Source organism: Kogia breviceps, chromosome 1 (genome assembly GCF_026419965.1).
Source record: "Kogia breviceps isolate mKogBre1 chromosome 1, mKogBre1 haplotype 1, whole genome shotgun sequence".
Classification (NCBI taxonomy): Eukaryota; Metazoa; Chordata; class Mammalia; order Artiodactyla; family Physeteridae; genus Kogia; species Kogia breviceps.
Genome location: NC_081310.1, coordinates 100,266,461 through 100,280,319, shown reverse-complemented (window position 1 = coordinate 100,280,319; position 13,859 = coordinate 100,266,461). Strand labels below are relative to the sequence as shown.

General features: G+C 39.6%; 1 protein-coding gene across 5 annotated transcripts in view; it reads right to left on the bottom strand.

Annotated features, from left to right (window-relative positions):
* FNBP1L (formin binding protein 1 like) overlaps nucleotides 1-11,620 on the bottom strand; it is a 122,152-nt gene extending 110,532 nt beyond the window's left edge. For all 5 annotated transcript variants that reach the window (XM_067040140.1, XM_067040143.1, XM_067040138.1 and 2 more), the window contains exon 1: nucleotides 11,338-11,620. In XM_067040140.1, coding sequence (XP_066896241.1) covers nucleotides 11,338-11,361 — 24 coding nt within the window. In that variant the 5' untranslated portion in view covers nucleotides 11,362-11,620. The remainder of the gene's footprint in view (nucleotides 1-11,337) is intronic.
* Between the last annotated feature and the right edge of the window lie 2,239 nt (nucleotides 11,621-13,859).

Genomic DNA, 13,859 nt, shown 5'->3' with positions numbered 1-13,859 from the left:
ACAAATCAAGCCTCAGTAAATTTAAGAAAACTGAAATCATATCATTGACCACAATGCTAGGAGATTAGAAATGAATTACAGAGGAAAAAATGTAAAAAACACAAACACATGGAGACTAAACACTACATTACTAAATAACCAAGAGATCACTGAAGAAATCAAAGAGGAAATCAAAAAATACCTAGAGACAAATGACAAAGAAAACACGACGATCCAAAAACCTATGGGATGCAGCAAAAGTAGTTCTAAGAGGGAAGTTTATAGCTATACAAGCATACCTCAAGAAACAACAAACACCTCAAATAAATAATCTAACCTTACACCTGAAGGAACCAGAGAAAGAAGAACAAACAAAACCCGAAGTTAGTAGAAGGAAAGAAATCATAAAGATCAGAGCAGAAATAAATGAAATAGAAACAAAGAAAACAATAGCAAAGATCAATAAAACTAAAAGCTGACTCTTTGAGAAGATAAACGAAATTGATAAATCATTAGCCAGACTCTTCAAGAAAAAGAGGGAGAGGAGTCAAATCAATAAAATTAAAAATGAAAAAGGAGAAGTTACAACAGACACTGCAGAAATACAAAGCATCCTAAGATACTGCTACAAGCAACTCTATGCCAATAAAACGGACAACCTGGAAGAAATGGACAAATTCTTAGAAAGGTAAAACCTTCCAACATTGAACCAGGAAGAATGAAGACCATTCACAAGTAATGAAATTGAAACTGATGAAAAATCTTCCAACAAACAAAAGTCCAGGACTAGTTAGCTTCACAGGTGAATTCTATCAAATATTTAGAAAGGAGCTAACACCCATCATTCTCAAACTCTTCCAAAAAAATGCAGAGGAAGGAACACTCCCAAACTCATTCTATGAGGCCAACATCACCCTGATACCAAAACCAGACAAAGATACTACAAAAAAAGAAAATTACAGACCAATATCACTGATGAATATAGATGCAAAAATCCTCAGCAGAATACTAGCAAACAGAATCCAACAACACATTAAAAGGATCATACTCCATGATCAGGTGGGATTTATCCCAGGGATGCAAGGATTCTTCAATAAATGCAAATCAATTATCAATGTGATACAGTGTATTAACAAATTGAAGAATAAAAACCATATGATCGTCTCAACAGATGCAGAAAAAGCTTTCAACAAAATTCAACACCCATTTATGATAAAAACTCTCCAGAAAGTGGGCACAGAGGGAAACTACCTGAACATAATAAAGGCCATATAAGACAAACCCACAGCAAACATCATTCTCAATGGTGAAAAACCAAAAGCATCTCCTCTAAGATCAGGAACAAGACAAGGATGTCCACTCTCACCACTTTTATTCAACATAGTTTTGGAAGTCCTAGCCACAGCAATCAGAGAAGAAAAAGAAAGGAATACAAATTGAAAAAGAAGAAGTAAAGCTGTCACTGTTTGCAGATGACATGATACTATACATAGACTCCTAAAGATGCCACCAAAAAACTATCAGAGCTAATCAATGAATTTGGTAAAGTAGCAGGATACAAAATTAATGCACAGAAATCTCTTGCAGTCCTATACACTAATGATGAAAAATCTGAAAGAGAAATTAAGGAAACACTCCCATTTACCACTGCAACAAAAAGAATAAAATATCTAGGAATAAACCTACCTAAGGAGACAAAAGACCTGTATGCAGAATATTATAAGACATTGATGAAAGAAATTAAAGATGATACAAAGATGGAGAGATATACCATGTTCTTGGATTGGAAGAATCAACATTGTGAAAATGACTCTACCACCCAAAGCAATCTACAGATTCAATGCAATCCCTATCAAACTACCACTGGCATTTTTTACAGAAGTAGGACAAAAAATTTTACAATTTGTATGGAAACACAAAAGACCCTGAATAGCCAAAGCAATCTTGAGAACAAAAAATGGAGCTGGAGGAATCAGGCTCCCTGACTTCAGACTATACTACAAGGCTACAGTAATCAAGACAGTATGGTACTGGCACAAAAACAGAAATATAGATCAACGGAACAGGATAGAAAGCCCAGAGATAAACCCACACACATATGGTCAACTTATCTTTGATAAAGGAGGCAAGGATATCCAGTGGAGAAAAGACAGCCTCTTCAATAAGTGGTGCTGGGAAAACTGGACAGCTACATGAAGAATGAAATTAGAACACTCCCTAACACCATACACAAAAATAAACTCAAAATGGATTAGAGGCCTAAATGTAAGATCGGACACTATAAAACTCTTAGAGGAAAACATATGAAGAACACTCTGACATAAATCACAGCAAGATCCTTTTTCACCCACTTCCTAGAGAAACGGAAATAAAAACAAAAATAAAGAAATGGGACCTAATGAAACTTAAAAGCTTCTGCTCAGCAAAGGAAACCATAAACAAGATGAAAAGACAACACTCAGAATGGAACAAAATATTTGCAAACAAATCAATGGACAAAGGATTAATCTCCAAAATATATAAAGAGCTCACGCAGCTCAATATTAAAAAAACAAATAAGCCAATCCAAAAATGGGCAGAAGACCTAAATAGACATTTCTCCAAAGAAGACATACAGATGGCCAAGAAGCACATGAAAAGCTGCTCAACATCACTAATTATTTGAGAAATGCAAATCTAAACTACAATGAGTTATCACCTCACACCAGTTAGAATGGTCTTCATCAGAAAATCTACAAACAACAAATTCTGGAGAGGGTGTGGAGAAAAGGGAACCCTCTTGCACTGTTGGTGGGAATGTAAAATTATACAGCCACTATGGAGAATCATATGAAGATTCCTTTAAAAACTAAAAACAGAATTACCATATGACCCAGCAATCCCACTACTGGGCATATACCCAGAGAAAACTACAATTCAGAAAGACACATGCACCCCAATGTTCACTGCAGCACTATTTACAACAGCCAGATCATGGAGGCAACCTAAATTCCCATGGACAGATGAATGGATGAAGATGTGGTACATGTATACAGTGGAATATTACTCAGCCATAAAAAGGAACGAAATTGGGTCATTTGTTGAGACGTGGATGGATCTAGAGACTGTCATACAGAGTGAAGTAAGTCAGAAAGAGAACAACAAATATTGTATATTAACGCATATATGTGGAACCTAGAAAAATGGTACAGATGAACCAGTTTGCAGGGCAGAAATTGAGACACAGATGTAGAGAACAAACGTATGGACACCAAGTGGGGAAAGCCGCAGGGGGGTGGGGGTGGGGATGTGATGAATTGGGCGATTGGGATTGACATGTATACACTGATGTGTATAAAACTGATGACTAATAAGAACCTGGTGTATAAAAACAAAAATGATCAAATGTATTCTATTGGAAAGAAGCAGAAATAGACCATATTTACTGTCTAAATTATATAATAATTTAATGATTTTTTAAAAAGTACATTCAGGGGCGTTCCCTGGTGGTCTAGTGGCTAGGATTCAGTGCTTTCACTGCCATGGCCCAGGTTCAATCCCTGGTCAGGGAACTGAGATCCCACAAGCTGCAAAGCATGGACCAAAAAAAAAAAAAAAAAAAAGTATGTTCAGAAAACAAACAAAAAGCAGCTCTTAGAAATTAAAAATATAATAGCAAAAACAAAAATCTCAATGTAAGAATTTACAGTTTCCAGTAGTGTCGGGCTAGGTTATTTGGATCAACTATCACTATTCCACTGGATAAGAACTTTAAAATATGGATAAAATATATTCCAAAAATTTTAAAGCACCAAAAAACATGCCAAGACAATAAGGAATTACAAAGTCACAAGTGAAGTAAAAATGAGAATCCAGAAAGGGAAAAAAGCACATACCACCTATTTCTGCCCTGAGGATATTTTGGATTTTTTGTTTTGATAACATTGCAAGAGCTACGGGGACAAAAACAAAATCCAACAACCACACTGAACTTGGTTTAAGGTGGTCCCAGATTAGGAGTGACCCCAGGCACATGGCAGAAGAAAATACAAATCCTACATATACAATGAAACACTACAAACTAACCACAGAAGGATGATTCTCAAAGAGATCATATTAAATGGAAGAAATCAGATGAAGTACAAACCACATTGTCATTTTTGTGAGGTTAAAAAAACCTACAAAACTAATCAATGGCAATGCAAGTCAGAATACTGACTGATTGCCTTTGGGGGATATTTACTGGGGATGGCATAAGTGAGACTTCTGTATCTTGCTCTTGGTTGGGAGTGACATGAATGAGTGCATTTGTTTTATTTTTTCAAATCTTAACGTACATATAAAAACTGTACACTTTAATGTATGAATGTTATAATTTAATGAAGCTTTTATTTAAAATGTGATGAATTAAGAAAATTTTCAAATTAAAAAAGTTAACAAATATTAATTATATTCAGCTTTCGCAAATAGTAAAGGATGTTAATTTAGTTCATGGTCTAAGTCTAGAAGATGATTCAAAAGTAATGGTTGCTATTTACCATAGCAGTTTCAATGATTTTGATTTTTATAATTTATAATGGAAAAAAATCTCAACTAGCCACCATTAACATTTTTTTATTTATCTTTTTTGTTATTTCTGAGATATACATTTTAAAGTAATAACTAGAATTATGACTTATAACATTATACCAGAACATGTAAGATTTTTAGAAATTTCATGGAACGTCTGAAACATTTATATTAACATATTTCCATACAAATAACCCAAAGAAAGTTTAGCATTAGTTGTTTTGTTTGTTTGTTTATACTGCAGGTTCTTATTAGTCATCAATTTTATACACATCAGTGCATACATGTCAATCCCAATCGCCCAATTCATCACACCACCATCCCCACCCCACCGCTGTTTTCCCCCCTTGGTGTCCATACTTTTGTTCTCTATATCTGTGTCTCAACTTCTGCCCTGCAAACCAGTTCATCTGTAACATTTTTCAAAAATCTCTCAGAATCACCGTAATTTTTGTACTCTCTGAAAAATCAATCTTTTATGTTTTCCCAATTCATTAAGTCTCAGACCATTTACATTTCTATCATTCACACATGACAACCCTAACCTTATAAAAAGGATCCCTAAGATTAAACAAAGGTATGAGACATACACATGTTGGGGAAAAAAACATTAAAATAACCTTAGTTTTCAAAACATAGTTTGATGATAGAGTTCTAACAATTCATTGATTCCCTCATTCAACAAATATTTCACTGCTTATTATATGCCTATTCCTTTTCTACAAATTAGGAATACAACAGGGATACAAAAGGAATAAAAGGATACAAAAGGAATAAAACAGATGACTACGCTCTAGAAACAACAAAATGCTGTGCCAAAAACAGGAAAATCTGATTCTATACATTTATGCTTTTTCCAACATGTAACAAATATATACTAATATTTCACATATTTCACAAGGTATTGTTAAGAGTCTGATGATTAGTTCTCGATCAAGAACTTAAGGAAAAATTGCTAATATATGGAAAAAGGTTTTGCTTCCTATAAAACAAAACCTTTACATAGTATTTTCCTACTAGTTTTTAATACGCACATGACTATGTTCCCCAAAAAAGAATTTTTTGTTTTTTGCTATTGAGATGAAAATGCTTAAAGTTGAAGATTATTAAATAAGATACCACTTGTACGTACACATAGTAGATGTTCCATAATTACAAACCATTATTATTCTCTTGTCCTATTTCCTACCTGCAAACAGGAGCTGATAAGGAAAAGTTGGCAGAACAGGCTTTTAAGTTTCTAGCCAAACCTGTATTTTATAGATGGGGGAAGAAGAGAGTGCATTTTTTAAGATAAAAGGCAGGGAAGGGGGGGGAGAAATGAGTGGTTTAAAGAATTCACAATGAAGAGGAGATACTGGTTACAGGCAGCTCTCCAGCTTCCACCTTATTACTGTCGGGGCAGAATGGTGGCATAAATGGGTGTCTTGATTGCCTGTCACCCTCCTTAACTAGTAACAACAATATCTGTAATACAGTGTTGAACACAACAATTTCTACCAAAAAAAAAAGGGATGTAAGATATAAATATTTATACCATTACTATTTTCCAAAGATTTTAATATATAAGAAATAAATATAAGGTGGTAGTCCCATAAGAAAGATAATATCCAGAACGTGTACTCTGGAGGGAAGGGATGGGAAGGAACTGGTCAACAAAGGATATTCTGAACAGTGATATCAATGTAGGGGAATATTCTAGAGTTAGGAAAGTAATATCACCTCAAAATGACTCTAAGTTTTTTCACAGCAGGTCTGACATTACAAGCCTTAATAAATCTTACCATACATCACACAGTGCTTCCCCATAATAGACACTTAATAATTATTTCATTTTTTAAACCAAATTCCTACACTAGTTTCATGGCCTTTGAAAAAACAATACAGCTCACATGATAAGGAGTTCTCTTTGTCAACCTCCTCTAGATAAGCACCTTCTAAAAGAATCTTAAGTAAAACTAAGATTTGGTCTGACCACTACAGACTACAATGGGACCAAATTCCTTTATTCTAGAAAAATCTACATGTGGCCTAAGATTTCATCAGCTACTTGGGGTTTTTTCCCCCTTCAGTTTTATTTAGATATAATTGGCATGCAGCACTGTAAAAGTTTAAGGTACAGCACAATGATTTGACTTACATGCATCATAAAATGATTACCACAATAAGTTCAGTGAATATCCATCATCTCATACAGATACAAAATTAAAAAACTAAAAAAAAATTTTTTTCCTTTGGGATGAGAATTCTTAGATTCACTCTCTTAACAACTTTCATATATAACATACAGCAGTGTTAACTGTATTTACCACCTTGTACATTACATCCCCAGTACCTACTTATAACTGGAAGTTTATACCTTTGGGCTGCCTTCATCCATTTCCCCCTCCTCCCAACACTCCCCCCACGACAAACTAAATCTCGCCATGTGCTTGTTTTTGAAGTATAACTGACCTACAACACTGTTATTTCCTGTTACACAACATAGTGATTCGATATTTCTAAACATTTCAAAATGATCACCACGGCAAGTTGAGTTACCATTTCATCGGCTATTGTGGCAGTCACATCATCAGCCTATCAGGGAAACTCACAACAACTATCTTTAGAGGTCAGTTCTTCCCCAATCTGTAAAAATTGTTAACCGAAATACTAAAACTTAACTTCATCATTTTGGCTTCAGATTGTTATGACCTTCTTGAATTGTTAACTAGACCATTAATTTATCATCACCTACGAAGGCCTTCAGAACCATAAAAACTTCCTCAAGGATGCAATTATTAATCAGTAATCAATACTCTGAGTAATGCAATGAACTACTAATTCAATTGGGCGAAACATGTATGATCAGCAACACGCATTGTATTAGAGAAAACAAAAAGATTAACCCAGTCCCTACACTAAAGGACTCAAAAAGTCTAGTACGTTTATAATATAAGTGTTAAAACAGAAGTCCTATATAGAGAAAAAAGATACAGAAGCATTAAATTAAAGGGTTAAGACTAGGAGTGTAAAATAAAGAATCCACTGAATCTATCATGCAATGCACACTTTTCAGTTTCTTCCAAAAAGATATCATGAGCTTTGTCAAATGCACCTAGCTAAAAACTATGATGAAAATAACAATGGCTTGGGGCTTCCCTGGTGGCGCAGTGGTTGAGAATCCGCCTGCCGATGCAGGAGACACGGGTTCGTGCCCGGGTCCGGGAAGATCCCACGTGCCGCGGAGCGGCTGGGCCCGTGAGCCATGGCCTCTGAGCCTGCGCATCGGGAGCCTGTGCTCCGCAACGGGAGAGGCCACAACAGTGAGAGGCCCGCGTACCACAAAAAAAAAAAACAACAACAACAAAAAAAACAATGGCTTTTAAATTATACACTCTGAAAGCTAAGGACCAAAAATCATAGACCAGGAAACTAAGGCATAAAAAAGGTTTATATGTTCCCTATAAATTAAGCCAGACATTTGAACCTACTTCCTAATTTCCAGACTAGTCCCCTCATTTCCCGGCGGGGCAGAGGGGAATTTTTTAATAAATCATGATTTGAATGTGATGTGCTCAGCCATTTTCTTTCCTATCTATACACCAGCAGTCCATACATACACTGATTTTTTTTTCCACTGAACTTTAACTGGCTCCTCAAAAAACTAAAAGTGTATCTCCTAATTAATAAAACTTACTGACTAAACATAGGACTTCTCCAATCTCTAATTTCCTTATTTGTAAAAAGAGCTAATAATTACAAAATCTATGCTTTGCAAAACCATTAATTCATATTTAGACTTCTTAATCCAACCATTCTTCCTATAGTAACAAAGAAATCAACACAATAAACAATGCATCCTGAAGAAATGAAGACGCTGTCATCTCTTTGCGTTATATTACCCAGAAATGAGTCTCTAGCATATATTCACTAACTTGCTTAAATGCTCACTTGGAACACAAGAAATCCCTTAAAGCACAGTTCAAATTTATTACCAGTTAATTCATATCCCCTCACAACTACACAAACAAAAATCTGACACAACCAGTTTAGCCTATCACTATCAGTTCTGTCCCCCAGAGTCACTATTAGAGTGGTTTTAATTTTTTTACTTTATTCTCAAGTTTAACATAAGACATATAGCAATAAATGCTACTGACTATATAAGAAATAAACTTAAGTTTGAGTGCATAACTGCATTTTATCACAATTTTTTTTGTAACATGTTCTCAACGTTTAACTCTGGGACAGTAAGGTGATCCTACACATGAAAATAATATAAGAACTGGTTTCTAAATTCAAATTTTCAAGATAATTTTCCCAACCTCAAATTCCTCAAAGACAAGAGCACAGTTCAAGTGTTTGTTACAATATACTGGAAACACAATATCCTTTTTCAAAACTGAGATTAGTAAAAAATAAGAAATCTAGTCAAATTTTTCTAAGGTCTCTTCTGGTCCCAACAATAGTCCTCTACACCAACTTCTACTTATGTAAGGTGTTAAGCATCCAACTGATACTAGTTTATTCCACTTTATTTAATTCCTAATAAATGTTTCCCTCAAATCCTCAAACCACTAAAAAAAATTTAAAACATGGAGATATATTTTTTACAAGAAAAATTAATTTTAAAATTTTTCATAATTTCCAAAAGGATACGAAACAATTTTTAGTTAGAACAGAAATTCCCATCTCTTCTATGGTTTACCTTTTTAAATTGCTGAAAAACTACTCAAATGCTGAACGTAAATAACCAAACTACAGGAGATGGGTAACTACTTCTGATTGTATTATATTCTTAAATTAAAATTTTTTAAAGCTTTAAAAATCACAATTTAGTCTTCACTAAAATATTTTGTTCCTCCTTAAAACTGCTTTTCTACAGTGTGATAGAAAGCAATTTTTTCCAATCTAAATTAAGAGTTACATCTAAATAATATTCCTCCACTGTTTTATTACTTGTACTTTTAAAAAGTATTCTGCTTATATTTTTGCTCCCTCTGAAACATGGATCATACAAGTATGTAAAAATAAAAATATTGGGGCTTCCCTGGTGGTGCAGTGGTTGAGAGTCCGCCTGCCGATGCAGGGGACACGGGTTCGTGCCCCGGTCCGGGAGGATCCCACATGCCGTGGAGCGGCTGGGCCCGTGAGCCGTGGCCGCTGAGCCTGCGCGTCCGGAGCCTGTGCTCCGCAACGGGGGAGGCCGCAGCGGTGAGAGGCCCGCATACCACAAAAAATAAATAAACAAATAAAAATATTTTCTAATTATAAAAATGGAAAATGAAATATATCCATCTCCTTTAATTAGGAAATACTATAATCAATTAGAGAATGTACTAAACGGGAGATCAATAATGCCTGAGAATCTAACCAAAGTAAAAGATTAAAGCTCACATAATTTACTATACAATCCCCCCCAATACAAGAACAATTAATGCTATCTAAGAACTTAATGGAGAGGCTCCTAGGTATTTTCTCTTGGGTGGTCTGTTTACAGACTGGGCAAACACTTGTCCAGAATGCTGCAGATTCCTGGGCATGCTAAGGAGGTGTTCAACTAGACGAACTCTAGAGTCTCTTTCAATTCTAAGATTCCCAATCTGTGAATAAAATGTGAAAAATAACATAAAACACTATGCCCAATGAAGGCTGATCAATTAACCGATCTGCCTTCACTGCCACCCTAACTGTATGCCTGGAGACGAAAAAGTTCTTTCTCCTCTTTTCTCTGCAGTGATTTCACGAGATCCTGGTTAACAAAAGGCACGTAAAACATGCACAGGTGGGATAAAAAGAGGAGTGGCTGAAATGAGGCGGCTCTCGGGACAGCGCCCCCAGCTCCCCGGCAGCACCTGAGAAATCACAACCCTCCACACCTCCACCCTTCTGTGGAGGCGTCGCGAGAGAATTCTCCGACCTATTACAGTCCACCCGCACCTGGCCAGAGACCGGGCATTGTCTGCAGCCTTCAGCGCCCAAGACAAGCAAGGAGGAAAGAGAAAGAAAAGCGGGAGAAGGAGTGAGAATAATGGACAACGCAAGGGGAAGTAAAGCAAACGGGAAGCCGTACGCTCCTTTTGGCAAAACTGGCTTCCCCATCGATCACTCAATTTAATTTAGATCCCAAAAGCCAACCCCCCGACCCAAGGTAGCAGCCAGGGGTGGCCCAGCCGGAGTCCCCGAAGCTACTCCGGTCAGAGAACGGAGACAAGGAGAGGCAAATGGGCGTGTGGGCTGGGCCTGGCTGGCCGGAGGCCGGGCTCGGAACAAAGCCTCCCGGCTCCCCCTACCTGGGGCGAGGGCGGCGGGCGGTGCCTCGCGGCTCCCCACGTCGCCCCAGCCCGGCGACGCCCTCGCCCCGGGGACCCTTACCAGGGCTAGGGACCGCGGCGAACCCCCTCCCCGCCCGCTAACAGCGCCCCTTCGGGACAATGGGCCCCCTCCCCCGCCTACGGGAGGAGAGATACAAAGGCAGAGAAGCGCGGCCCGGCACAGAGCCAGGCGTCCGGAAAGTGAAGGCGGAGGAGGGAGAGGGGACAGGAGAGGATGGCGGCAGCCCGCGGGCCGCTCCCCCAGTCGTCCAAGCCTCTGCCCTCAGCCCCACCGCCGCGGCAAGGGCGGGAGCGTGGACCAGCAGCTTCTCAAGTCCCGGCTGAAAGAGAAGAGGGGTCTGCACACAAAGAGGAGCGGGACCCCCACCCTCCGCCAACACCAGCGCCGGGGATGGCCCGACGCGCTCTGGCCGCCGACGGCCAGCGGCGCCTGCCCAGCCCGAGCCCCCTCCGGGGCCGGCGTTCGCGCTGGGCGCCCCTCTCCCGGACTCACCCAAAGCTCCGTGCCCCAGCTCATGGCGGAACTTGAGGCGACTCGAGCCGTCTGGCTGCCCCGCTGTCTGTCCGTCCGTCTGTCGGCTCTGCAGTCAGTCTGTCCGACCTCCCACTGGCGGGCTCGCGGCTCAGCTGCTCACCCTCCGAAGGTGCCGCCACCGCCAGTTTCCCCAGTGAGGGAGAAAGACGCGACTGGAGAAGCCGCCGACGCCGCGTCCCCGCCTCCCGAAGCCTGCGAGGAGGGGGCCCTGGCTGAGAGGAGGCGGGACGCGGAGAGGGGAGGGGGCGGGGCGCGATGCACCCTGGGATTGGGGCGGACCAGCGCTCGCCTGGCGGAATCTGGCGGGATCCCCTCGCCAAAGGGTTTACCCATTCTCGGTTCTTCCCGCGCGTCCAGTCTCTTGCTTCCCATACCTCCTTGCTCGGACTATCCCACCGCCGCCGTCATTCGAATATCTGTCTCCAAGAAGGAAAAGGAGAGAAGGAAAAGTCGCCCACAGCCCTTCTCTACCCTGAGCCCCCTTAAATGAGGCAACTCCTTTCGGGCTCTTGCCTCCTCCACTTGGGAGAAACCCCCGCAAGGAAACCTCATTCAAATCCTTGGGTTTAGATTGTGAAGAGTTGTAGTCTATTTATAAGAAAAAACGTCTTAATGGTTAAAGTGATCTTGAGAATCACTGAAACGTGTAGAGCGTCAAAGGAGAAGGCAACTTGCCCCTGATTCTGTTTTTAACAAACATTTTAATTTTATAAGTTCTGTCAGGAAATAAAAAGAGGCAGATCTTTCGGCATTCATTTGGGAATGTTGCCATGACAGGACATGAAAGACATGCACAAATGTCACCCGAGCTGTCACCTGCAGGAAAGGAGAACTGAGCTTGCCCCCTCTCTGGAATGGGCACCTCGTGCGTGGAGGTGTTGGATGGGAGGCATATTCCTAACCGGTAGTGCAAAGAGCCTCTTCCGAACTTCAGATATCTCTCACTCAGAATATCGGAACCTTGTATGTAGGTCCACCATTTCCTTTTTTCTCTGTGGAGTTACTTCCCGGTCTCTCTGAGTAATCATTAACTGCAGTCGGCAAGTTTGACTTGTTGCTATAAAACATCAAGTACGCTTAGCAACTCCCTAATTTATGCTTGAGCATTAATTGCTTGTCTCCGAAACACCACACACACATACACACACACACAGTTCAGTCCAGTCACTAGTAGTAAAGTACTCCTCAGTGTGTCTTACAGCTGTGTCTTAAGTTCTCCCGACCGGCTAGTCAGCATTCGAAACTCCCCCCCCCATTATAGGGCCTGCTCAGGTGCCCCAATCTCTTCCGCTTTCATCCTTGTCCGTGCCTAGCTGTACTTCCTCTTGGCCTTGAGGCAAATATCCTGAGCCCTCCTGACCTTCCAGCCACCACTCTTGCTAAATTGTTTGCTGCAGTTCTGAGTCCAGCTCCAGCATACAAATACCTTTCCAAATGGGTTGTCACCAATATTTAAATGCTCGTGTGCCATGCAGTGAAAAGGTTGTTAAGCATTGACTAAACACTTTCTCTTTCCAACATTTTTCTATTTCCTTCAAGGTTATTTATGTCACCTAACACTACTATCTACCTCTCCTATCCCTTTAAAAAAAATTGTGCTTTCCATTTCAAAGTAAAATAATCTACCATTCACAATAAAGATTATCCTCAACCATACTGTTTACACAATTCCCCAACTGAACATAAAGTCTTATCTCCTAGATGAGCATTTTTCTTCTTACAAAATTTCTGAACAAAACTCCACACTTAGAACAATTAATTTCTCTTCAAAAAGTTAGATTTGGGGGCATCAAATTCAGAAAAAAATTCTGTTAGTCTACATTTTCATAAATTTAAATATAATTAATATAAGCAACTTAAATTGATAATCCCCAAATAATTATTTAACTTACAAAATTCTTTCATGATACTGAAATTCACTATTTACTTCAACAAAGTCTTTAAGCAAAACTTATTAAAAGTGGGGCTTCCCTGGTGGCGCAGTGGTTGGGAATCTTCCAATGCAGGGGACACAGGTTCAAGCACTGGTCCAGGAAGATCCCATATGCCGTGGAGCAACTAAGCCCATGCACCACAGCAACTGAGCCTGCGCTCTAAAGCCCACGAGCCACAACTACTGAGCCACGTGCCACAACTACTGAAGGCTGCGTGCCTAGAGGCTGTGCTCCACAACAAGAGAAGCCACTGCAATGAGAAGGCTGCGCACCGCAGCAAAGAGTAGCCCCTGCTCTCCACAACTAGAGAAAGCCCGTGCACAGCAACAAAGACCCAACACAGCCAAAAATAAATAAATTTTTTTTAAAAAAACTAAAAATAGAACTAACAGATGACCCAGCAATTCCACTCCTGGGCAAATATCCAAAAAAAACAAAAACACTAATTTGAAAAGATACATGCACTCCAATGTTCATAGCAGATACAGATATAGATATAGATAAACATATATATATACACATATATATGTCACAATGTAATACTAC